This window comes from Alexandromys fortis, unplaced genomic scaffold (genome assembly GCF_014885135.2).
Source record: "Alexandromys fortis isolate MF-2015 unplaced genomic scaffold, M_Fortis_MF-2015_v1.1 scaffold_158, whole genome shotgun sequence".
In the NCBI taxonomy this organism is placed as follows: domain Eukaryota; kingdom Metazoa; phylum Chordata; class Mammalia; order Rodentia; family Cricetidae; genus Alexandromys; species Alexandromys fortis.
The window spans coordinates 1,688,331-1,715,375 of NW_026068039.1; the positions used below are offsets into that span (position 1 = coordinate 1,688,331).

At 49.9% G+C, this 27,045-nt stretch overlaps 1 protein-coding gene across 1 annotated transcript; it reads right to left on the reverse strand.

Annotated features, from left to right (window-relative positions):
* Positions 1-5,377: 5,377 nt before the first annotated feature.
* On the reverse strand, positions 5,378-25,159 carry Mxd1 (MAX dimerization protein 1). Its single transcript, XM_050165344.1, has 6 exons — positions 24,896-25,159; positions 24,494-24,593; positions 18,835-18,864; positions 8,721-8,835; positions 7,281-7,440; positions 5,378-6,660 (listed from the first exon to the last, which is right to left on the reverse strand). Exons 1-6 carry the CDS (start codon positions 24,966-24,968, stop codon positions 6,452-6,454), a joined length of 687 nt encoding a protein of 228 aa, XP_050021301.1. The 5' UTR covers positions 24,969-25,159; the 3' UTR covers positions 5,378-6,451.
* Positions 25,160-27,045: the final 1,886 nt, after the last annotated feature.

Consider the following 27,045-nt stretch of genomic DNA (forward strand, 5'->3'; position numbering starts at 1 on the left):
CATTCTGAGAGCAATGGAGCCGAGGGACAGCTTCAGAGGCTTCCTCACGGAGGCACAGTGAGGGCAAAGCATTGGGGATTCTAAGGCCTGCGGGAGCCGAGGGCAAAGCTGGTCCTGGTGCCAGCAGCCCTTGTGAGGTCTAGACAGGGCAGATCAAGCTCCAGATGGAGGGTGACGCCAGCTCCGGGGGAGTTCTGGGTTTTCTGATTTGTTCACAGGAACCTGAGGTGGAAAATGGTTTTTCTTGTTCAGTGCCTGCAGAGGGTAGATGCTCTGCTGGGGGACTTGGTGACAGCAGACCCGAGAGGGTCTTCTTATCTTTCTATGGGAGCAGCAGCTCTATCCCTGCATGAGCTCTGAGTGGTCGACTGGTATGAGCGCCCTCGCAGAATGGCACACAGCGGTGCAAGGCTGGGCCAACAAAACAAGTTGGGAAGCTGGAAGTAGCTGAACGCGGCTGTGCTGGGTGACCCTGGGTAGCCTGTGTCCTGGCGGGACGTGACTGTGGTGGGCGACCCTGGGTAGCCTGTGTCCTGGCAGGACATGACTGTGGTGGGTGACCCTGGCTCCACAGTTATCTCCAACTCTGAGCTTCTTTTCCCGGGTTTCAGTAAGCCTGACCCCGAGGAACCCCACTTTTATGGGCGCTCTTATCACAGAGTGGGTGCTGGTTTTGATCTCTCCTAGAGAGACAGGTCAAGTTTTCCTACTTGTGAGAGAACTCATGTCCTAGGCCAATTTTTCCAAAGGAGAAATACCAGGAAACTCCCTTCTTTCATGATCTACAGGCTTTTAGGGAACCCTGAAGAGCGGTCTAGATTTTTGGGTGGTTTTTAAGAATAAGAAGTTAAAGGTCAAACCTGGTATGGCGTTGAACACCTGTCAATCTCAATCTCAGCGGCTTGGAGGCTTTGGCCAACCTGAGCCACAATCTCACACAGAGTGAAGCCTATTTTAAAAAAAAAAAGAGCTAGAGATACACCTTGCAGACGGAATGCCTGCCTAGTCCATGTGGACTGAGTCGCATCCCTAGGGTTACAGGAGAAGGGAAGGAGAGGGAGACAGGGAGAAAAGACCTCATTTCCTTTACTCCTAACCATGAACAGGGCAGCCTGGGGAGCAAGGGCACTGCAGGGGCAGCTCAGGGTCAGGCTCCGGAAGAGCATGGCCTGAGGGCCTCAGGTGACTCGCTCACTAGTGTGCCTTCAGCGTGTGATGGAACCTGGCCTAGAGGTCTGCGGTGTTTATGTGACAAACGTAAATTGCCAAAACGTGTCACCCTTACAAAACACTGCAGGGTCGCAGAGACAGTTTAGCAGATCAAGTTGCTTGCTGCCAAATCTGATGACCTGAGTTTGAATCCCAAGGCCCCCATGATGGAAGGACAGACAACTCCTGAAGGTCCTCCGACCTCTGTGTGCAGGCTGTGGCACTGTGTGCACACAAAACACACACACACACACACACACACACACACACACACACACACACACAAACCCATAAAGGAATTTTTCTGTTTATTTGAAACAGGGTATCTCTATATAGTTCCGCTGTCCTGGAAGTATGTAGACCAGGCTGGCCTAGAACTCCCAGAGATCCTCCTGCTTCCCAAGTGCTGGGATCAAAGGTGTGTGCCACCACATCTGGCAAAAAGTGTGCTTTTCTCTTTTTAAAAAAGACGAGGCTGTAAACCGGATGCTGTTATTCTCCTATGGAGGTTCTTCCCGTGGTCCTCCACTGCGTCCAGCCCAGGTTTTTCCCAGTCTCTTGCCTCAGCAGGCACCCACTCTCTCCAAGCTGGCTCTCATGACCCGGCTGCTTTCCTATTCTTGGCTGTTGTGGCCCCAGCAGAGTTCCTGGCTCACCAGATGCTAACAAAGAGTATGGCAAGGAATGCCAGGGGGAGGGGACATGGGTGCTCAGGCAGTACAATGGAATCTAATCGACTCACTGAACTGGGTGTGGGGATATCTGCCTGTCACTCCAGCACCTAGGAGGTTGGGGGGGGGGAATCAGAAATCCAAGGTCATTCTTTTTCTTTTTCAAATTAATCATTTGAATATGTATGGGTGTTTTGTCTGCATATATGTCTGCATATCACACACATGCCTATGTCCACTGTGGCCAGAAAAAGATATTGGATGCTCTGGAGCTGGAGTTATAGATGGTTGTTGAGCCGCCACGTGTATGCTGGGAATTAAACCTGGGTCCTCTGGAAGAGCAGCCAGTGCTCCTGACCACTGACTCATCTCCCCAGCTCTGCTCTTAACTGCTTAGCAAATCTAAGAGCAGCTTAGGATATATATCAGACTCCATCTCAAAACAACAGACAGAGGAGGGAGAGGAGAGGAGAGGAGAGGAGAGGAGAGGAGAGGAGAGGAGAGGAGAGGAGAGGAGAGGAGAGGAGAGGGGAGGGGAAGGGAGGTAGGGAAGGAGTAGGGGGAGGGAGAGAGATGCAGAAAAACGGAAAGAGGCCATGCACCCAACTGAATGGCCATACTTTCAAAGGTTATCATTAAAGAAGCCCAGAGTGGACTTGCTGTAAAATGAAAAGAAACAGGAAATTCGTTCAATTCACCTCTCCTCATGGAGCCTGAGAGGTGGGACACGGGAAGACCAACGTTTCTTTAATAATGAAATAATTTATTTGTTAATGGACGGACACATTAAGTTTACACACAGCAAGGAGTCTCTAAATCATGATGGGTTCTAAAGACACAAGTGCTAACTGCAGCCCCCCACCCCCCAAGAGCACCGTTCTCCACAGCCTCAACACAGGCTTACACTGGAACCATATTTACAGAAGGAAACATCTGGAAACATTTCCCACTCTTCACCTGTACTCTCCCGTGGAGGCTGTTCACCTTCAGAAAGATGGTCCCCCAGACTAGCCACGCAGCCACATACCAGGAGCACCAATTCGAGGGACAGCGGTAGAGGCAAGCTTGGTTCTTAGATCAAAGCTAAAATGAAGGATGCCCATTTGACCCACTGCCCCTCCCAGACAGAGCAAGAACTCAAAGTAAGAATCCAGAAACAGCATAGGACAGAGCGCCTTCCTAATTCTCACTGTGTGATTTCGAGATGGCATACACACTCAGTTTCCTTGGCCATCCACGATCCGAATGTAATGGTGCCCATTGATCGGTTCTTCTTTCAGAAGACCACAGTAAAAGAAAATTATAAGAAGTACTGATGGATCACACTTCACACCACCTCAACCCAGGATCTCTGAAAACAAAACATGCTGCAGACTGCTCTGGGCACACCGAACGAGAGAAGCCAGCACACAGTCAAAGGTGCGGGATGGTCTTCTCCCAGAAAGCACTAAGCTAGGAGTGGCAGCTACTGAAATACCAAAGAGACACGGAAATAATAGAAAACACACAGGGAGGGTAAAGAAGGAAGACAAAATGATGTAGCTACCTCAGTAAAGAAACAGAAAACATGATTTCGGTGGTAGGTTACAAAGCACAATAAAAGTGGTATTCCTGCCAATACAGCATGGTATAAAACCTTAATGTGTCTATATACGCTCTTCAAAAAATAAGTTCTCTCTTGAAGGGACAGGGAAGAAGGCAAGAGGGGAAAAGTCCACAAAACTCATCGTCAAGTCCCCAAGATATTGCTAGAAGGTTTTGAGTATCATATGCCATCTTCTGTGTTCTCAGACCCCAAATACCCTTGGCCACATCAAAGATGGGGAGAAAGGCCACAGGAAACCTTGGCTTCTGCTGAACCCAGCAGTAGGGAGATGAAAAACCACTACTTTAAAACCAAACAATAAAACTACTGCAGCAGCCACTGCAGGGTTGGGCCTGCCCAACTCACCCGTAGCTGCTGGAGTTATTCCAGCCTTGGGTCAAGGGGGAGCAACCAGGTCCTGCTGAGACCACGTAGCCTTGCTAAAGCAGCGGCAGGTCTCCAAGGACAGAGGCAGCTGCCAGCTGCTACCGAATTCAAGATACCTGGTCAGCAAAAGAAAACCCAAATCAAAACGTGCTGGGTGCTCGGCATGCAACCAGAGCCAGTCTGGTGCTTTCCAGGACGATGCAAATGTTTCCTTGTGTCATGGAAGTAAAGTCGATGGTGAGTCCAAAGTATTCCCACTTGCATTGTGACCGTGTCGGTGAGTGCAGCTTAGATTTTAGTTTCAAAAGGAACTTTCACATAAAAATAAGCACGCGCCTTCATGACACGTTTCTGTTCACATATGATGTCAATGTCATAACAGCTGGGGCTCACACCTTTGCCCCCCGCACCACCAACCTTAACAGAAAGGTTTTTCCTTTTGCTTAAGGAACAAAAGCCATTCTCCAGACTAGCTCTTGGCAGCCGTGCTGGTGATAGTGAAGGAGAGACTGGGGTGGGAATTAGCTGCCCCGGGCTAAGCCTGCAGGCCCCCAAACTTCAGTTTTGGTCAGAGAAAAACCTGCCTGCCACCCTGCCTCAGTCCACCTCAAAGCTCCAACGCCAGGCCTGACCTTGGCAGTTAGTCTGTCACAAGTATTTTAAATACAGAGATCTACCACACGTGTGTGCAAGGACCAGACAACAGGGCGGAGGTCAAATAGTTACTGCTTTATGTTAGGACAGTACATGTCATGTTTCAACCAAAGACCAAAAAAAAGAAAAAAAAAAAAAAGCAGTTTAACTCAAAGGTGAAACAATTAAAACACAGAAACTAACGGCATCTCTCAGACACCTAAGTGAAATAAACGTGCACAAGTTTTGTCCCCTGGGCACCCCGCAAACTTCTCCCACGGTCTTGGCTTTCTGCCAGCTTGGATGCAGTGAGTGGACACGAGGCCCTCAGGGTCTAGCGGGTGGGGATTGAGGGGGGCACCTCAAGGCACAGCTGTATCTTCTAGACAAAGGACAGACCTGGCCAGCCAAACACCTCCACCTACTCAGACTCTGGAAGGAGCACAAATGCCAATGGACCCAGGCTGTGTTTTCTGTGCTAATTTTCAGCTGGTATTTGGGAAACACTTCAGCAAGGGGAGGGAGTCGGGGAGAGAAAAAACAGGGCTTGGGGATCATTAAGAAAGCCATGACTTCCAAGGACCCCAGTGTGACCTTGTGTGGTCAGAGTTTGTTTGGATCTGAGGACAGGTGTAGGACTGGGTAGCCGCCTGCTGCCGAATTTGCCATGGAGTTTTTAGGTGGCACCCGTGGATCTCAGGAATGTTCCATTACTCCATGACACGGCTCGGCTCTGAGCAGGCCACAGATTTTACAAATGGTTCAGACTCAATGAAAAAAAGATTCACCAGAGGCTGAAAACACCCAGACCTCAAAATACAAATGCAAAAATAGTCAGGGGAATGAACTAATTTTGTAGACAGCTACATACAAAGTTTCTAGAACATCTATAAAAGCAGTCATAAGAATTTATATTCCATTCCATTCCATTAGTCTCTATAAAATGAATAAATAGTATTTATAGGTTTGTGTGTCTTATGTACAATACACGTGTGCTCTGGTTTAGCTTAAATAAAAATGCCACAAGGGAAGAAAACATCATCCTTTCCAGCCATCAACCAGAAGTCTCCAGAAGGAAGCTTCCAGATGTGTCCAAAAATATCTCAGCAGGAGGTTTTGGTGACATGGGGACCCTCCTGTTTACTTGCCACATAGAAGAAATGTGGCCTCTTTCTCTCAGAGACAGTGGCTACTAGCTCAGCCAGCGCCAAAACTCAGTTATTGCTGGGAGTCCGACAGGAAAACAGGTGGGAGTGGGGCCGTGGGCAAAGAAGCATAATCACTTTCGTTACGTGGGCAATGGAGATCTCATCTATCTCTGAGGTAGGACAATGTTCCAGAGACAAGTAGCATCAACAAACTCGGGGCGCGGGGGTGCCTTGAGACACAGCACACAGCCAGGTCCCCAGAACAACACTCAGGGGGCACACTGTTCTCCTGAGCTGCCGAGTGTCCGCTCTTCAGTGGGGACACGATGGCACCGCGGCGGGGCCGCAACAGGGCTTGCTGGAGGTATTCCTGGCTTCTCAGTGCTCTGCAGTTTTGCTTTCAAAGCTTCCTTTGGGGTTTCTGAGATTGAGTTCCCTTTGAGAAGTTTGCTTCGGTTTCCTATGTGCCAGACAAAGTGTGAACTTCTCTCCTGGGCGAGTACCATCATAAGCCAGAAAACTAAGACAGGCCTGGCCAGCTGCAGGAGGACAGTGTACAGGGGGCTGCTGAGAGGTGAAACTTGCTTAGGGCTAAGGATTCTTGGGTGCTTCAAATTGACTGGAATGTACGGTCTCTCAGCGTTGACGTGGATGGACAGAGAAGCTACTGACCGCACTCAGAACCACAACCCTACGAGCTTTCTGCAAAATGGACAGAGCTGATTTTGGTCAAGGTGGTACGTGAGGTTGGCGTGCAAGGGCGTCTGGGCAGGTCTGGTACACTACGTGATCAGATGAGAGGACCCTTGGGCCCTCCCCTAGAGCCCGAGAGCTGCCTTGTGCCCAGCCTGGAGCTTGGCTCTCTTGACGCTGGCACTGGAGTAGCCCTCGTCACTGCCCAGGCTCTGCATGCTGCTTCGCTCGTCAGAGTCACTCACGCTGCTGCTCCAGCCCAGGTCCCCAGTGAGGTAGTCTGTGCTCTCCACGTCCACATCCACGTCTACATCCACGTCCACATCCAGCTCTTCTACAGGGGAGGAGACACAAGGGTGAGGGCCTGCTACAGAGCCCTCAGGACATCTCAGAGTTTCCTATACCCCTTCTTGGCTGCTACTATCTAACTCTTTTTTTTCTAAATTTATTCTATTTTTTAAGATACATTTTTATTTTATGTGTATTGGTGTCTAGTCTGCATGTCTGTTGTCTGTGTGAGAGTGTTGGATCCCCTGGAACTGGAGTTGCAGACAGTTGTGAGCTGCCATGTGGATGCTAGGAACTGAACCTTGATCCTCTGGAAGAGCAGTCAGTGCTCTTAACTGCTGAGCCATCTCTCCAGCCCCTACAATCTAACTCTTTGTAGAGGGGCTAATCAGTCCTGCTGCTCAGCCCCAAAGGCCTGAGCCCTCTCTTTTTTATAGTTTATTGCATTTTTATTCCGTGTGTGCATGAGTGCACAAGCAGAGGTGAGAGATGACTTTTGGGGACTGGTTCTCTCCTTCCACCATTAGTCCAAAAGGGTTCAAACTCAGGCTTAATGGCAGGTACCTTTACCTACTGAGTCACCTTGACAGCCCCTATGAGCCCTGTCTTATCTGCTCTGAGAACTGGCTCTGTTGCCTGAAGCCCCCCTTGGCAGGTGTGGCTCACCCCTGTCTGAGTCAGAGCGTTCTGAGGACACCACAGAGCCCACGCTGTCCATCCGGGTCCTCTCGGCACCCAGTTTCTCCAGCCGCCGCTTCAGGTGCCGCTGCTCCCGCTGAAGCTGGTCTATTTGGTGGACAGCTTTTCTGTCACAATCTTCAAGTTTCTGCAAGGCAAAGGGTGGTTGCTAGAGTCTATGGGGTGTCTTGTATACCAGCAAAGAACCTGTACCCAGCCTGCCAGCAGGGAAATGTGTGTCGTCTGTCAAGCTTCTCTTCTGGCCTGGGAGTTGACTGGCCAGTTACTAGGGGCTTTGTCTAACTTCAGCATGCACTGTGGGGCTGGCCTGTCACAGAGATGCAGGGAAAGCTCAACAGTTTGAGTCTTACACCCCTTAACCTTGGTAACCCAGAATACTAGACCCCTGACCTAGTCCCCATATCTGCAGCAGCCCTCTGAACACCTCAGCACTGGAAAGCCATGTGACAGGTGATAACACTTCTATTTAAAAAGACGTTTATCCCAGCACAGTCCCAGTAACAAAGTAAGTTCTTACGTCACGCCAAACCCCAATTAAATTCTGTTGCTAGCGGGAAATCAGAGCCTTTTTAAAGTACTGACTCCAAACTGTCCAAGAGAAGTGCCTGGAAGCTTCCACAGTGACTTATTCTTACAAATCTGCCCCCAGTTCCTCATATTCTGCAGGTAATTAATGAGAGTGTTTAACTGTAGCTGTTTTGCTTCCAACTGAGGCTCTCTCCCAGAGCTGTCCTGATGCAGGCTGCTAACCGTTAATAAACTAGTATTTGTCTAACCAAGCCATGGCTGAACGGCGCTGTTGGCTGTGGCTCAGTAGTGCGCAGGGAGCCCGCACAGACAGACACTGTGAGGTGCTCAGGATGCACGACACACAAAGGCCTGGCTCCCTCGTGGGGCTCCAGCACAGTTCTGGGGACAGCCAGCCACCATACAGGACACTGGCAAATGTGCACAGGGCCCCATGACAGGAACGGCTCAGCAAAGGCTTCAAGCCCTGGGAGCCCGTGCAGAGGCTGGCGGCATGAGGAGAGGCTAGCCATGGAGAAGAGGGGACAAGCTACTGCAGAGGGAATGCCAGGCATGCTGGCCCCGGCTCCAGAACAGGAGAGACCAAGAGAGACCCAGTGACAGCTCCTCCAGAGTCTCGAGGCACTGAGAATAACATGCGTAGCTGCACTACAGCAGGTTTGCTTTCCAGGCTGCAGCAGATGTGTGTGGGGCACAGGGCATGGGAGACAGTGGTGGGTGCTAAGGGCACATGTCAGGCTTGGTGATGGTGGGGATATCAGTGGCTCAAGGCACCAGGGCCTAAATTTCTGATTGGGCCCTCTAACTGGGTTTTGGATGTTGGGGAGGGAGGCAGGGTTAGGAGGAGCCCAGAGAAGCAGCAGAAGGCCAGGCACCTACCTTTATGTGCAATTTGGCTTTTGTCAGCAAACTCAGTGTGGTGTGCCGGCTTGACTCGGGGCCCAGCGGCACCAGCCCCTTCAACTTCTCGAGGCACAGGCGGAGATGAGCGCGCCTGCGAACACAGAACCACAGCAGCACTTGAGACTCCTGCACAGGTTCGGAAGCCTGTAACTGCCAGAGCCAGCAGAGGCCGGTGCCAGCAGTACTCTGTGAGGGGAAGAACCTGCACTGAAGCCCAGTGAGGAGCAGAACTCAGGCCTTCTAGAGTGATTCCAAATGAAATTCTGGGTGTGGGCCATAAAATCTGCTCACATCAGCTTCTCCTGAATCAGAAGATGACATGCCCAGGGGAAAGTCCTCAACCTGGTTTCTCTTCCCAAGATGCTGAATCTAATCATTGCTGTGCACACAGGTTTATGCTTGTAGTTATTTACTGAGACAGTTTGTTTAATAATAGCAAGATGGAAGCAACCCAGACAACCACTGTTGGGAACTGGTTAAGTAAGTTACGGTATATGTATCTAGGGGAAGACTACCACTGTTGGGAACTGGTTAAGTAAGTACGGCATACCTATCTAGGGGAAGACTACCACTGTTGGGAACTGGTTAAGTAAGTACAGCATACCTATCTAGGGGAAGACTACCACTGTTGGGAACTGGTTAAGTAAGTTACGGCATACCTATCTAGGGGAAGACTACGCAGCTAAGAAGAAGACTGGGACTGTGCTCAACGGTCATGGTCTTCACATGGTGGGAAAACAAGAACGACATTTGTGTGCTTCTGTGTACCTGAGTCTGCACCAGCTCACCAGAAACCAGCAGCCTGGCTGGGCAGAGAAACGGCAGGCAAGTAGGCACAGAGGAAGAAGGGAAGGACGTTTTTACTGAATAATTTTTGGTATGTTTGGTTTTTTTTTTTTTTGACTGTACAAATCTACTGCTATTCTAACAGTTAGATATATTTTCCCACATGAGGGACAAGCACATCACAGGCCACGATGACCATGTCTGACTGAGAGAAGCACTCTTCCATCTCAGCGTGCTGGACAAGAGCTGACGTGAGATCACAGTCACAGGCAGATCCCGTGACACAGTGACCAGAAGCACAGGGCCCCCACAACTTCAGATCTTTACAGTTCACTGAAACCTTGGTTTGGACTTCACTCTAGAATGAAGCAGATTCCATGAACATGAGAAATGGCCCACTTCCAGGTGTCTATGTAGGTCTGCCACCCCCTTAAAAACCTTTCCGCGCTATCCTAGGCCGCAGAGAATCCTTCTTCTGGGGTTCTCCGTGTGGTTTGGTGTCTGTCCCTCAGCCCTTCACTCATCCTTGGGAGGCCCAGCTGAGGCTTACTCACTGACGCCTGCTTGATAGGACTGATGCCGGTGTCAGCTGTCCCAGTGGACTTTAAACTTCTCAGAGACAGAGTCCAGCTCGCCACATCTGCAGAGCTGGGCCCAGGCAATGCCCATTCCCACACACAGCCAGACAGACAGCGAGCTTCCAGCTGGTGGGGGCACCACTGGGCAATGTGGCTTGGACCTCATTCAGAGCCCCCTGCCCCATCTGGGTCACGGCGCGCTGAGGGCCTCTGAGTTCTGAGCTCAAGGAGCTCACGCAAACTGCCCAATGTAAGGGCCTGGGTGCTAACGGTGAAGCTCTGCCCTGTGGAAGAACCCGCAGCAAAGACTACCTGCTACCTGCTGGGGTGGAGGAGCAGAAGCTGTGTGCACAGTACTGCTGGGGATAATATTCCAACACAGATCATGCCATCAGAAGCAAGATGCAGTGCACATGTATGAAAATGCCACAATGAAACATTTACTTGCACACTAGAAGATTAACTAAAGACGCGCCATGAGGGCTGGAGACAGTCAGTGGTTAAGAGCACTGCTGCTCTTCCGGAGAACCAGGATTTCTTCTCAGCACCCACGCCGGGCAATGCACAACCCATGGAGATCTGACGCCTCCAGGCTCCACAGGCACCTGCGCTCACGGCACATACACACACGACTGTTTTCTTTTACTTTTTTCCTTCCTTCCTTCCTTCCTTCCTTCCTTCCTTCCTTCCTTCCTTCCTTCCTTCCTTTNCTTTCTTTCTTTCTTTCTTTTTTTCTTTCTTTCTTTTGAGACAGGGTTTCTCTGTGTAGCTCTAGCTATCCAGGAACTCATGTTGTAGATCAGGCTGACCTCAAACTCAGAAATTCGCCTACCTTTGCCTCCTGAGTGCTGGGATTACTGCCCATCTTGAAACATAATTTTTTTAAAAATCTAGCTGGATGATGGTGGCGCATGCCTTTAATCCCAGCACTAGGGAGGCAGAGGCAGGCGGATCTCTGTGAGCTCGAGGTCAGCCTGGTCTACAAGCACTAGTTCCAGAACAGGCTCCAAAGCTACAGAGAAACCCTGTCTCAAAAAACCTAAAAAACTCTAGAAAAGGATTAACCATGAGAAAACACCACCAGCACCCGACACCGACGCGACCTGCGGCCCTGCCTCCTCTCAGTGCAAAGCTTGCAGACTAACTATGTAGAGATGCTTACCATACTGTCCTCCTGTGATGTGGTCACACACAGACACGGACTGGCTGGCAGTGTACAGACCTGTCACTGTGCCCTGGGTCATCTTACTGCCCCATTAGATGGCCTTCTGTTACCAAGAGTGGCTTTTAGCTCCTGTCCTGGCAGGCACCACCTTCCCCTGGCTCCTCCTGTCCCTTCAGCCAGTTGCTGGAAGAACTAGGCTGTCTTGCACCTAGGTAACGAGCTCGGGCAGCCTCGTGCTGGCTCTCCAGGAGGAGGGCTGTAACTGGCACGTGCAGACAAGGGTTCGGGTCTACAGCAGCAGGTGACACCATGCTTTCAGCTGGACTGCAATCGCGGTGCTAACAGTCAGGTGTGGCCTGTAACCAGCAGTCCACACGAACCACGGGTCAACCACAGTCCTCTCGGTTGGCAAGTACCCTATGCCCCATTTTTATTACTTTTACCATTCTGCATCAGTCAATTGCGACACAAGCCAACACTAGTTAGAGGCGCGGAGCAGAGGTTGCTTCGCCACTTACCCCCATGTGACTTTGAACTTCCCAACTCTGAGGTCTCTATTTCCTCATCTGCAGAATGGGTGACAAAGCCTACCCTAGAGAGCCTCTGTGGCTCTCTAGAGGGCATAGGGTCTGAAATGTGTACCCTGCCTCGGTTGGCATTGCTCTTCCAAGCCTAGCTCTTGAACACAAGGGTAACTGCCCTGAGCAAATATGGACAAGCCGGGAGCTGCAATCTCAGGGGCTGACTGATAAAACACTCAAAGAAAATGGACATCTGTCCTTGAAATAGCTAGTAAGCTAGCTAACCCTTCTGTGGAAATACAGGCATTGCTTATGTAGAAGGATCAACACGTGTTTATAAGCTAGTAAGTGTAGCAGGAGGTCCCTCTGAGGTCCTGTGTGTCATGTGGCAGCAGGATCCAGGTCAGGAGGGAGGCATGTGCTCACTTTCCAGGCTGCAGGCTCTGGTGTTCTGAAGTACCCAGCCTCCCTCCAAACCTTACTGCAAAGATCTTCGAAATACAAAAGGCGAGGACTCAAAGACCTGGCTGGAGAGCCATCTACACCTGGAGATCTTAAAACCCTCCCTCAGCAAGAGGAAAGTACCACAGTCAGGAGAGAAATTAAAACAGTCTGTGAGGAATTATGGGAAGAAAACTATCAAATGATGCTGAAGGACCGGAACATCTGAGGGAATGGAAAAATCCACACATTCCTGGCGATGACCCCTCAAAGAGAAAATGCCAGCGCTCCTCAAATTTAATTCAAGTCTACAAAACAAAATCCCGACAGTTTTCTTTTCATGTTGGAAACTCAGCCTGAACTCAGCCTGGAAGACTAGGTGCGTGAGATGGCCAGCACTTTGGAAAAAGCCGAGGAGGAAGGCGCTGCACGGGCGTTAAATCGCTGGAAGGCAGTGAGGCCTAAAGCAGGAGCATTGCAGACCCACATTAAGACAGCAGAACAAATTCGCAAGCAGAAAGAGCTGAATTTAGCAGATGAAGGGCACAGTGCTGCAGAGCCTGGGATGAGTGTGTAGGATCTGGCCTGGGAGTGAGCAGGTTACCACCAAAATAGCCCCACCAGACTCCAGGTCTAAATGTAAAACACACTCACACGTCATACAGTGTTGGTAGGTTTGCTCAACTTTCCTTAGCCATGAGGGATGGAAAACCAAATAGCTAAGTGGAAGAGAAATGCCCCTGGGACTGGTGGTGTCTCCCTGACTGTGCAGGCGGGAGCTCCAGCCTCCAGGGCCTGCCCCAGCTTCTGACAGAGAAGTGTCTGTGTTGAGCGCATCTCTGTTGCAGGGCCCGATTTTAAATATGAACCCGACAGCATGCTGAGCAGTTGCTGGTCAAGGGGCGGATACCCAACCAGGTTCAGCGTGGCTGCCATGTGGCAAATGCTTGGTTCTTCCACCCTTAATTCCCTGAAGAGTTTCTCAGGGGACTACAGCGCGTGCTCCTTCCCTCCCGGGCACTGCGGCAGTGCTGGAGAAAGCAAGCCCCTGCCTCAGAGCCATTTAAACTCAGCTCTCATCTGAAGCACCTGAAGGGCTCCTTTGGCCCTCGTCCTCACCTACAGCCCCTGAGATCCTGTGTGCGGTCTATGATAATCTGCTCTCCTCTCTAACGGTCACATCTACTCACTGTCCCACTCACTCACTCACACTGAACTTCCTAGGTGGCCACCTCACTACCAAGGGCAAAAAGATGCCAACTTCTCTGTTCCTTATCAAGCACTGGACCCCAGAGATCACACTGTGCCTGCCCACGCTGACAGGAGTCCCCTGGAGCACGATGCACTTGACTGTACTCAGGGCTGCTGTTAGAAGGTGCCTGTGGCTGCCATCCAGAAAGCAGAGGTGGGCCTTTGGGCTTGGTCTCCCACCAGGGCGTGTGCGCAGACCCCTTCAGGAGCACTGGATGTACACAAACTGCACTGTGCGGAGTCACAAGAACTAAGTCTTACTAAGGAATCAAAGCCTTCATGAAAGTGAGCAGAGGTCTCAGCCGGCCTTGTATTGAGAACAAAGCCTTGCTAAGCTAAACAGGTGAAGATTATAAGTCACACTTTAAGGGAAAGTGAAGGTCTATTTTCCTCTTTTTCTTCTACAGTGATGTCTCATCAACTGCGTAGTGGAGATCACTAATCTGATTGAAGCCCTGGAAGAATCCTCATCCCCATGCTGACAAGTCTCCATAGAGACACAAGGAGCAACACACCCATGATGTGCAACATCAACTGTGCAGCATCTCCATGCAGAAGACACGGACTGTCTAACCTGGGGCCTAAGCGGTTGTGCCTCCATAGTATCTCCTGCCCCAGGGTTTGATTTTCATATAAAATAGATTCTAATGAGGACCTGCTAGCTCTATCGCACCCTGGGACTGTTAATTCTGGCAGTGAAGTCAGAGCGCCCTCAGAGCCCAGGTCGGAGAGGGGGCCGGAAGTTAAAGAAGCAGACCACACAAGTCTCTTCTCCCAGCCTCCAAAGGTTGATGATACCAGAGGTAAGCACCAGAAAGTTAGTTCTAGTGATACACCACCAGCACAGCCTGCATCTGTTCACCGATCCCTGCAGAGGATCGACAGCCTCTGCCTTCACTCCATGTGCCAACAGCCAAGAATTGATTATATCTTACAATGAAATCTGAATGTGGTCAAGGGTGTGCGGAAGCCAAGAGTGGCATGAGGCACAGCACACCCTGGCCAGTGCCCACCACACCCAGGACCTGTGCCCACCACACCCAGGACCTGTGCCCACCACACCCAGGACCTGTGCCCACCACACCCAGGCCCAGTGCCCACCACACCCAGGCCCAGTGCACACCACACCCAGGCCCAGTGCACACCACACCCAGGCCCAGTGCACACCACGCCCAGGTCCTGCACACACCATGCCTGACCCTTGTGATATAAAGAATACGGCCATCTGGAAAGTCAGAAACCTAAGGAATCAGTTCTATGGACCTACGATTACTCCAGAAAAACTACTGGCATGCTCTCTCATGCCAGGCTAGGCACCACTAAAATCAAGTAAAAATCATAGCCCAGACCAAGGCTGCGAATCTGCACAGGGCACACACACAAATCTTTAGTCACAAGGTCAGAAGGCCCTGACCCTGGCAAAGCCCACACCTGAACCATCCCAGAAAACATGGTCTGCTACTGAAGGAGAAGCCAGAGTTTTCTTCTGGGCAGGCCCCTGCTGTGCCACTGGCTCCCGATCCCATCACCATGGCTGGTGTGTTGGCAGCCCCATCACTACAGGGTTTCCTGAGACACTTACACCACAGCAGTTCCTAGACAAGAGACAGAGCAGAACCCACACCCAGCATGCAGTGAGAGACAGGAAGGATACCTGTGTTCTGAAGATCACCAACCTGTTAATCACAAGAACCTACAGCACCCAAAACTATGCAAATCCTACACACTTTTTGCAAAAAAAAAAAAAAAAAGTGTAATGTTTATGGGGAAATGTTACAAAGCTTCGCTTAGAGACAGAAGAGAGATCTGAGCAAACTAAGAGCACCGAGTCCTGGATGGAAAGATCTAGTAGCTTAGCATATACTCTTTCTTGCTTGTTTTGTTATTTTGTTTTTTTGAGACAGGGTTTCTCTATGTAGCCCTAGCTGTTCTAGAACTGACCTCAAACTCAGAGATCCACCTGTCTCTGCCTCCTGAGTGCAGGGACTAAAGGCCTGTGCTGCCGCCACCTGCCTTACATCTACCCTTAAAGGCTAATTTTATTGGATTTATACAGTTTCAACTTTTGAAATCCTAAGAATTTGGGAGAGGAGGAATAAGTGGACTGATTTAAAAACTTGGAATTGGGCTTTGTGGCAGATTATCACAATCCCAATTGTGGTAGGCTGAGGTAGGAAGACCTCCAAGTTCAAGGTCATCCTGGGCTACCAGCAAATCTGAGGCTCCCTGAACTACAGTAGTGAAGTTCTGTTTCAAAAAAGCAAAGAAAATTTTCATAAGAAACCATGGCTTTAGAGGCTGGATAAAAGCTCAGCGGCTAAGAGTATCAGTTGTTCTTCTAAGAGGACCCCATTCTGTTCCCAGCCACCCACACAACAGCCCAGCATAACTATCCATAACTCCAGTTCCAGGAGGATCTAACACATGTGATACCCATACACAGAAGCAGGTAAAATACCCATACACATAAACTAAAATCAATAAGTTTATAAAACAAAGCAACAAAAACCCTTGGCTGGAAGCTGGAGTTAGTTACACAGAGAGCAAGAGCCGTCAGGGTAGACTGGTTTCCTGAGGATGAACGGTACATCGGACAGTTATACGACAGATGCACCTTCCAAGCACACGCTCCACCTATGGAGCAAACACTGCCACCATCTCCACATCTTTCTTGCTTCTTATGAATGCCAGGTATTTAACTGTTGAGCCCCAACCTGGGGTAAGGCTTGTTCTGAATGCCACAGAAACCCAAGTGGACCCAACTCTACCACACCAAAGGGGGGAAAATCCCATCTTAGACTTATTTTCTGGGTTGTTTTTATTTTGAGAGTCCGCACAGTCTTTTTATGAGCTATATATTTTTAGGATTAAAAAATAATGTGTGAGCCAGGCGGTGGTGGCGCACACCTTTAATCCCAGCACTCCGGAGGCAGAGACAGGTGGATCTCTGTGAGTTCAAGGCCAGCCTGGTCTACAAGAGCTAGTTCCAGGACAGGCTCCAAAGCTACAGGAAACCCTGTCTCGAAGAAACAAAATAATAATAATCATAAATAATAATAATAATGTGTGTGTGTGTACGTGTACTACATGTGTGCTTGGTACCCACGGATGTCAGATTCCCTGGAACTGCAGTTACAGACAATTGTGAGCAGCTTGTATGTGCTAGGAATAGAATCCCAGTACTCTCCAAGAGCAGTCAGTGCTCACAACCACACACACATACACACACACACACACACACACACACACACGACTATGTGGACCGGAAAGTGTAACTCAGTAGGTGACTGCTGGGTTCGAGCCCAGCACAGCACAAACTGGGTGTGGCAGTGCACGCAGAGGGAGAGGGAGAAGGGTCAGAAAAACGCTAACCTCTTCCCCTGGGTTGCAGTAACCAAGGTGTGACTAAATTAAGCGAGGGTCAGAAAAACGCTAACCTCTTCCCCTGGGTTGCAGTAACCAAGGTGTGACTAAATTAAGCGATGGAGACCTCACTTCCTTCCCGTTCAGACCACACACTCAAAAGCAGGCAAAGACTTGTTAGGACACCTGTTAGGACCAAATTCCAAAAGGGACAGGAAGCAGGGGAGTAGCAATGACTCCTGAGACCAGCACAAGTTGAAGGGCACACGGGAGCAATCTGAGGTCTGTGCAGCCAGTGCTGACTTCAAATGACAGACAGACACACAGACACCCCCAACACACATAAGCGCGTGCATGCGTGCTCGCGCGCGCGCACACGCACACACACACACACACACACACTCACTCACTGACACTGTGGAATGCTCTCACAGAGGAAAAGGCATACAATCCTGGAAGGCTTGGGATGCAGTCTGTTTTCCCTTTGCAGTGCTGGGATGGGGCCCAAGGCTGTGCACGCCAGACATGCCCTCCACCACGGAGCCCGGGCCCAAAGGGCTGAAACTGGATAATGCAAATAGATGACCACACGAGGGTCTGAAAGAAGGGTGGCCTGAGGAGGACATAGAGAGTCTCTAAGGGTGGGAAAGGGAGGCTGCTGCTGCCATCTTCTACCCGAAGACAGTTTGGAGTTTCTAGCCCCTGACGCCTGAACCCTGAAAGCATAAAGGCAGCTCGGGCTTAGAGCAATGAGCAGGGCGCAGGTGCACACCGTCACACTCACCTCAAACCCTGTAGGGGACCAGGACTGACCGTTTGGTTTCCTTCCCAGTCCCTGCCTGCTAAGGGTCTGGCCTGTCTTTTCCTGGGTGAAACTTAAACACAATTCTGACCTGACGTTCAGAGTCAGGGTCGCTTACGGGGGTTTGCCGGAAACAGGGCCATCATCACAGCAGACCTGCCTGTGCACACGGGCAGGGTGGGCAGCCTGCATGTCAGGGGGAGGGATGCTCAGGCCACAGAATGAGGCTGTTCCATGAGAAAGTCACCTGGGGAGCTTCTGAAGAATTCTAGTGCAGATCCTCAGCCCAAAGCAATTAAGTCTGAATCACTACATGAAGGCTGGCATTATTTGTTTGTTTTAAAGCTCCTCAAAGAATTCTTATTAATTGTTTCTCAGTATGGTAGAGGCCCGTGGTCATGCTTACTTTTTTTTTTTTTTTATTAAAGAAGTCTTTACTGCCGGACAGTGGTACAGTGGTGCACACCTTTAATCCCAGCACCCAGGAGCAGAGGCAGGTGGATTTTTATGAGGGCGAGGCTAGCTTGGTCTACAGAGCAAGTTCCAGGACAGCCAGGGCTACACAGAGAAACCCTGTCTCGAAAAACAAAACAACAAATGTCCTGGTGATGTGACACTTGGTGAGTGTGGGAAACTGGAGGCTGGGTGGACACACAGAAGGACCGCATTTCGCTTTACCTTTGTGTGCAAAGCTTTTCCACTAACATTCTATCCTACAGAGTCAGGAGAGAAACAGCTGCTTTCTGCCCAGAAATCACGTGTGTGCATGTATAACACACATTTTAAAAATTAATTAGAAGCTTTTCCAGTGAGTCTGAAATGCAACAGAGCTGAGAACTTCTAGGCAACCCCACTGAAAGGAGGGCAACCAGGAGTCAGGTAGGGTTTGGGGTAAGGCGAGGCGCAGAGGGTGGCAGGTACAAACAGCACCCAGACCTCCAGGCACTACCTTCCTTATTTTCCATATGCACAGCTGCCTGAATTGAGACTCCTATTCACAAGTTAACTGTAGGCGTGCATGCGTGTGCACATGCACTGCGCATTTTACGCCCATGTGGTGCGCAGACACCTCTCACTATCTATGGGAGTCATCTGAAGGCATTCCCTGGGCCTGAGTGGAGCGGGGTGGGAGGATTAAAAGTGGGGGGAGTAATGACTGCGTCAAACCCCGGACCCCACTCACCTGTTCTTCTCCATTTCATTGTGAGTCGATCTGGAAGAGGAATGAGAAAATAAGATTACTTTTGTCTTTCAAAAAAAATCAATTATTCTTGTCTTTTTCCCCCTTGCAATCATTCTTGTGTTAAAGACTAAGTTCAGTCTGGGCATGGTGGCCCTCGCCTTTAATCTCAACACTTGGGAGGCAGGGGCAGGTGGATCTCTGTGGGTTCTGTGGTCTACAGAGTAAGTTCCAGGACAGCCAGACTTAGATGATGAGACCCCGTATTAAACAAAACAAAACAAAACAAAACACAAACACAAACAAAGTACCTTAAACACCAACATACCTGAATTTGTGTGTGTGTGTGTGTGTGAGAGAGAGAGAGAGAGAGCGCTACTGGTCAGTGTTAGTATCTTTTCAGTACTGTTCTCCACCTTACTTTCTGAGAAAAGGCCTCTCAATGACCGGGGAGCTCTCTGGCTAGATTGGTGGTTGGAGAGCCCAGGGCTCTGTCTCCATACCCACGGAAATGCCTGCTTCCAAGCCCAACTTGTACATGAATATCAGGTGTCCCATAGTTGTAGAGCAAGCACATTACCTGTACAGCTATCTCCCTAGCCTCCATTTTAACATTTTTCTACAAAGTTGGTAGAGAGAAGGTAGACGCAGGTGATTCCCCAGCTTCTTCTAAAGGAGTCAACTGGGGCGTCAGACAATTAAAAATCTTTAAAGCAGTTCAAGTGGCTGGAAAGATGGCTCAGTCATTAAGAGCACTTGGAGATCTTGCAGAGACCTGGGTTCAATTCCTACCACCTACATGGCAGCTCAACTGTCTGTAACTCCAGTTCTCCAGGGGATCTGATTCCCTCTTCTGACCTCTGTGAGTACCAGCTACAAACATGAAGCACATGACACACATGCACACAAAACACTCATAAACACAAAAATATAAATCTAAAGAAATACAGCGCAAGGAATTCCAGTGAATTATCAGGAGGCATGCAGCCCTTCCTAAGGAGGAAGAGGGTCACTTACAAAACACAGTTGTACAGTGTGGTGTGCCCTGGGGTTGCATAACGTTACAAAGCCTTCTTTATGCCGTCTGTAAAGTCACGGGGGTGGCGTCATCTCCCGCCTTACCTCCTAAGGGTCGCATATACTAAAACATGATGCTGTTTGGTTACAAAATCCGATTTTAACTGGTAAAATAATTCCTCCCCAATTCAGCTCCTAAATTAAATGTCTCGTGCAGAATCTCCAGAAGCCGCTGCTGCCCCATAACAGTGAGGTCAAAAGCAGAGCTTTGCAAATTCAACACAAAGACAATGTCTGGTAAAAGCAGGAACTGGGATGACAAAAAGACAAGCTTTGCTCTCTGTAGTGCTGTAGATGAGGTAATTTTGCTATCCCGTCCTTGGCTAACCCCTCTGTTAAATGGGAATAAATGCCGATAATCTACTAAACAAGAGTGGATCAATGAGGAAGCAACTATAAAAGTGGCTGGCAAGGGTCGGATGAAAGGCATGCTGGGTAAGAACCCCACGATTAGTGTTTATAGCTGTCCTTGAGGACTAGGCCTTGCCTTGGACTTCACGGACAGGGTTCCACGGTCACGAGAGTCAACACGACTCATCTACATGCTCCCGCAGCTTCTCTCTGACCAGACAGAAATGTGAGGGAGAACACTGAATCTGGACCTATCATGTGGAACTCTCTGGAGTCCAACTGACTCTGGTTGTGAATTCTGTGAGCCCAGGAGGTAAAGCGTCATGGCAGGACGGCAAATGCTCGGCCATGTATAGTATCATATATAATACCATTGGCACCGCAGCCCAGCTCACTCACAGGGCCATGTGTCTGTCTGTGCGGAGGCAGAGGGCTGACTTCAAGCAGGAAATTTCTAGCCCAGCATTAAAATTTCTCTTCTAGGGATTGGTAAGAAGGCTCAGCAGATAAAGGTGCTTGCGGCACCACCTGGTGACCTGAGTCCCTCCACCTGGTGGAGGGAGAGAACCAACTTCTGAAAGTTATCCTCTGACCTCCACAGGCCGACCGAGGTACATGTGCACCTACCTACACACACACACACACACACACACACACACACACACATGAATAAAAAGGCGGTTAAAGCAAACTTGTCTTCTATAAGGCCCTGGAAGATTAATTTCTGCTCATGACAAGAAACAAATGAGAAAATAATGGTGGCATTTAAAGTTTTGTTTCCAGGATCCCCAAACCAGTCAGTTTTCAGTTGGTTCCCTGGGTTCTCCATCAGTCTGGTCAATGTCTTTCAGGGGTTGGAAGGGACCCTCTGTTAACAAGAATCTGACCTGAACTGCAAACACGTGGCTTCAAACACGTGACGTTTTACCTTTAACTGGGAATTCTAAGTTCAAAGTCTGGCAGTTTTTTTTTTTTTGAATGGATATGAGTGGACGCCTAGTGCTGGTGGAGACTTCCCTGTTTAACTACAGAGAAGGAGCGCCCCCACCCTGTCCCTGAAGACTGGAAAGAGAAAGAGCACCTGGGGTACTTTTCACTAACAACTTCAGGATTCTTTGAAGAGCTACCAACAGACAAATGATTTGTATCTACATAAAAAAAAATTCTGAATCCCCAGGACACACTTTATCTACAAATTCTGCAGGAAGTCTAACTCTGCAATTTCTGCTCAAGTTTTAGAAAGGACAGGTTCTCCTTGATTACTCCAGAGTGTTGCACACATGGTGCCCTTTAAAGGGGCAGCCATCTAAAAGGTGGAAGTGAAGTGTGCTCGGCTTGCTGAACCTGAGTTAGTCATTAATCAGCAGCAGCCACCCCCACCGACTGGTGAGCACCCCGATTTTAATTACGGTACGGGACGATGCACGGAAACGTTCTGTGTCAAGCCATTTTCCATGCAGGCATCGAGGATGGGAGGACTCTGGAACGGCCATAAGGTCAATCCTTCCCTATACAGCACACCCTAATAAAAAGATAACTCATCCCAGGGCAGTGTGTCAGAAAGGCTCCTCGTGTTAGGTCGGCCTCACGGCCGCTCCTTATAAAATAGTTCGGTGACCAAGGCCCGGACTTCCTCTTTCACGTCAGTGGCAGAGCCTGTTTTCCTCAGGTTAAAGACATACACTTCTGAAAACTCCACCACAGGGAGAGGCACGTGTATGACGTTCCAGCTACTTAAGAAGCCGAGGCAAGAAGAACATCAGACCCAGGAGTTTGGGCTAGCCTGGGCAACAGGACTGTTTTTAACCTTTTTTTCCCTCCAGTGCTAGAGACTGAACTCAGCGCCTCACACATACTAGACAAGCGCTCTCCCACTGAGATATACCTTATGCCACAAGATGTCTTTCTTTAGAAACAACAGCAAACAAGAACAAGAAAAACAAAGCTCTCAGTTTCAATTCTAAATAACTAAATGATTTTAAAAACCAGTAGGAAAGAAAAATCCTGTTTTTCTAATCCAGTATTTCTCTGGATGATTCCAAAGCAACTGGCATTCACTATGCTTGTTACTATTGTTACTACTACTATTATTATTTTTGACAAAAGCAGTTTTAAAACAAACTGCATTTTCAGTTCCCAAGAAGTTTGAAATAATGACTGAATCTCATTTTTTATTGTTCAAAGCAAAGTATTTCCTCAGACTCCACAAGCAAAGAGCATAACATTTCATCCTGAACGCGAACATGTCACTGTCAAAGGGTTCTGTGAACCAGCAGTACCTCCCTGGCCTTCTCAGTTCGGATTTAGGTGACAGGGTTCAGGGCAGAAGGCTGACTCTGACTGGTGTCCAGCTCCTCTCTGACGGCGCTCTTGCTCCTCAGGTGAGGGACGTGCCAACAACCACGGAAGAGACCATGCCTACAAAACCCACCTGCTCAGACTTCAACCCTTCCCACATCGGCTGCATCACACCCATTCACTGGCAGTGAGGTACACGGACAGCGGGGATAGCCCTGACTCTAAGAACAGAAAGCAAGCCACTTAACAGAAGCGTTTTCAGCTTTTGCAGAGCCCAGGAAAGGCAGCCACATTCCAGCAGGGCTGTAGGCTCGCAACAAGAGGTCTCTGGTGCGTCCCTTAGCATTTTAAGCTTTTTTTTATGCTTTTTGAATCATCCTTCGGGGACCAAGTCACTACACAATGCCTCTCTAGTCCCCACACCTCAACACCCCCAGCAACCTTTCTATAAAGGGGGAAAATAGTGTTAAAGCATCAAAGTCTAAGACTAGCAGGTGGACAATTCCTCCCAACTCGGGTGGTGATAACAAAGGCAAAAGTGAAACACACTAGTACAGAAACGACAACGAACAACGCCCAAGCCTTCGAGTTCTATGTGAAACTATTAAAGAATGCCATGGGCTCAGATCAGCACGGGCCTCCTCGAAGGCTGCGGTGCCCACGTGCAGTGTTACTGACTACCGCCGCCAGGCTATGCTGGATGAGAGGACGAGGAAAACCCACCAGGTAATTACCGGGGCAGGTCCACCCTTCCTGTGCCTTAGTCAGGAGCGTGGTGCAGTGTGAGGCTCAGTCTGGGATTCCAACACTAGGGACTATGGACGGGGTGAGCCAAGGGCAAGGTGGGTGAATTCGAGGTGTGAGTGGGCACTTCCTGGGGTTTAGTGGTCTGTATTAACCACAGAAGCTACCTTATATGGTATCCATGTGCTGGTGGGAAGTTATTCATGAGGGGGAGGGATTAGGATTCTAAATTGCTGATGAAAATGTCAATGATTTTAGGCATGGCCTAAATTGAACGGCCCCAGTAACACGGACTCCTACCGACTAGTTAGGGTTTCTTGATTTTTTTTTATTTGTTTGTTTGTTTTTTGTTTTTGTTTTTGAGACAGAGTCTCTCTATAACCCTGTGGTCTCACATGAAGCTAGTCTGGAATTCCCAATGTGGACCAGACTGGCCTCCAACTCACAGACATTCACATGCCTCTGCCTCCTGAGTGCTGAGATCTGAGATGTGCCCCATCAGGCCCAGCTCCAACTAGTATTTTAAGGACAAGGAGGGGGATATTGGGACAGTCACAGAGAAGAACGTTATTGTGGACCAGGGGTCGTGAACTCTCAGTCACAGCTTTTGAGGACTGGAAGTTAATCTGTGCAGCTAACAGGAAAAGGCTGGAACTTGCTGACACCCAAATGGTGCGTGCACCTTCTCAAAGAAGTGGTCTCTAACCTCAATCACTCTGCTCAGCCAACAGAAACAGAGGTCACAACTGGGTTATCAGACAAACGACTGCATTGAATTTACATGTTAAATATAAATTTCTACCACCTGTGTCAGGCCAGATACCTCGTTTATGAAATCTTCACCATGACCAGCAAAATCAACTGATAACACGCTGCGTTTCGACTGAAAGAAAACGTGGGAACTCTGTTGCCTGTAAAGAAGGTGAAAGTGCTGACCCTGCTGCTAGTCCCAAGGAGTTTTGCTTTGTTCTGAGGGTGAAAAGTAGATTTTTTTTAAAAAAAAAAAAAAGGTCATAATGAAATGTAAGACATTCCTACTTTCTCCTCAGTTTCCTCAACTTAAAAAGAAGGGTTGTTTAGCACCATGTCTGATTCCCGGACCTTCGATGTGTCTGTAGGGCTAGAATCCCAGCAGCCAACTCACAATCAGCCATCGTGTTAGCTACAGAGAAGGGGACCACTGAACAGTTACCTGCTACTGGTGCTGTTCTTCTTGGGCTTGTTCCTCCGTTTGAAGGCATCTCTGTCCTTGCTACTGTACGGCAACATGGAGGCATACCCATGTTCAGCTTCTAGAAAACCGAGGGGTCCCGTTAATGAATGGGCCCAGAGCATCTGACACCCTGTCCCCGCGTCCGTCTGTCTGTCGGAGTTCGGGGCACCGGCCGGGAGCAGGAAGGCGGAATTCTGAGAACAATGCCTGCTCTTTCCTGGCGTGGACGCCCTCGGTTCGGAGCAGGTGTGGAAGGTTCCAGCTGCTCGCCGCCCCCCGCGCTCGGCTTTTGGGGCGCGGGCCCGGGGGTTGGCGCTCGCGGCCGGCCCGCGCCCCAACCACCCCAGCGGCCGCCCGCCCGGCCCGCAGCCCGCCGTGCACCTCTCTCCCGCCGCTCCAGGTAGTCGGCCGCCTCCAGCAGCAGCTGGATGTTCATCCCGACGGCTGTCGCCATCCTGCACCCGGCGGGCCGCCTCTCGGTGCCCGCGGGCCGCCGGCCGGGAACGCCGAAGAGCCGCCGCGCTGGCCAGCGAGGAGGGACAGCGCTGGGACGGCACGGAGCCCGGATCCCAGCCGCGGCCGCCGAGTGTTTATCCCGACTCGCCGCCGCCCGCCCCCGGTCCCGTCCCTTGACAGGCCCGCGGCGGCGGTGCCCCTCATTGGGTCGCCCTCGGCACAGCCCGCCCCTGGACCGCCGCGATTGGAGAAGTGCCCGCGACCCCGCCCCAGAAGCCCGCTCCTCTCGCTGGTTGGCTGGGCTTGACAAGGCCCGGACTCCGCCCCCTGCACCCTATTGGCCGCAGGACTCGCAACTCCGCCTCGTGCTCCTGCCTGCTTCCCATTGGCTGCATGCCGACAGCCGGGCCCCCTTGGGCTCTGCGGGCATTGGGCAAGCACAGTACAGGGAATGCCGCTGCACCTGAAGCTCATTGGCTGAGCCCTCGGAAACCTCCCGGCTACGATGACGTCACCACTTTGCCCAAGCAGCGGCCCACTTCCGGGTTGCTGATTGGCTATGAGGCAGGAGGGCAGGGGCGAAGGCCCGCCCACTGGCCACCGACCTGTTGCCCACTGTCTCCGGGGAGAACTTCAGGCCTAGCCGGGTACCTCCGACAGATGGCGGCACGTAGCTCCCACCCGAACGGTGCGGGGGGGGGGGGGGGGGGGGAGAAACGGCCGGCTCCCCTAGACCACGCTTGCACCTAGTGGCCCGGCCCGGTGCCTACAGAGTAAGGCTGAACCCGAGGCCGCCCCTTTAATCCCAGAGGAAAACACTCCCGAGCAGGCCTCTCTCCCAGCCCACTAACCGAGTACTCCACCGATACCCACTGGAAAGCTCACTGTAAACACAGGCCCTTGAGCAAACACGATTTTTGAAATGAGAGCTCATTCGAGACCCAAAATGCAATGTCTACATCTCCAATTTAAAAGATAGGGATAAAGCTACAGGGTAAGAACTTTGAGAACTGAAACGAGCAGGATATTTTTAAATAAGACATATTTGTGCTGTCAGCACGCAGTGTTAGCTTTCTTGGGGCACAGATGTCAGGTAACCTACCAACACTGTTTTCACCCCTCGGGACAACCTCGAGGAGCTGTCATCCTTACCTACATTTTGCACATGAAGAAAGGGGCTCCGAGACAAGTAACTTCCCTGTTCTTCCTTAGCTTGGGGAAAGACCTGAACCCCATGTCCTCTCACCCACAACTGGCCTGGCAATGCTCTGATTTGGAGTTGTACCAAAACAAAACAAAACAAAACAAAACAAACAAACAAACAAAAAAAAACCCAACCAACCAAACAACCAACCCAAAACACCCCACAGCAGGTACAGAGAATTGCAGACAGTCAAAGAACACAACCAAACTGTGGTACCACATGGTGGACAGGGTGCGGCTCAGCGGCAATGCTGCCTGGCCTGTGCAAGGATCCAATCAGGGCTCTATGCTGACACACACACGGAAAGCAGTTTGTCATGAAGGCACACAACTTGGAAATAAGAATGGAGAAAAGAACCACTTGAAACATTTTTAAATTGTATGCTGTCTGCTAAAATTTAAAGATTAAGGTAATGAAAGCAACTATTAAAGCAACCAATTTAATATTCCTAAACATGCTGTTTTGGCCATTTTCACATCTTGGGTTTTGCACTTTTATATTTCCTCACGTTTCTCTGAATATTTGACATCTTTTCAGTCTTTCTCTTTTGCTCTCAAAAATCTGTTTCAACCCAGTCCTATTTCAAGATCCTAATTCTTCAGCTACAATTACTCCAGCTGAAAAGCCACATGTTCCTTTTTAGAGGGAGGGGTTCAGAGTTTGAAACCCAAACCAGAGAGAGCAAATAATTTAAGCACCAACAAGTCTAAATTCAACTCCAAACAAAAAATACTCAATTATATAAGCATCAGAGAATAAGACAGGAATACAGCAGCTTCCTTTCCTGGTGATAGAAGAGGATTAGTGACACCAACAAGGACTTGACACCAGGAAGAACAGAGCATCTGGTGCCATCTGCTGGCACCGAAGC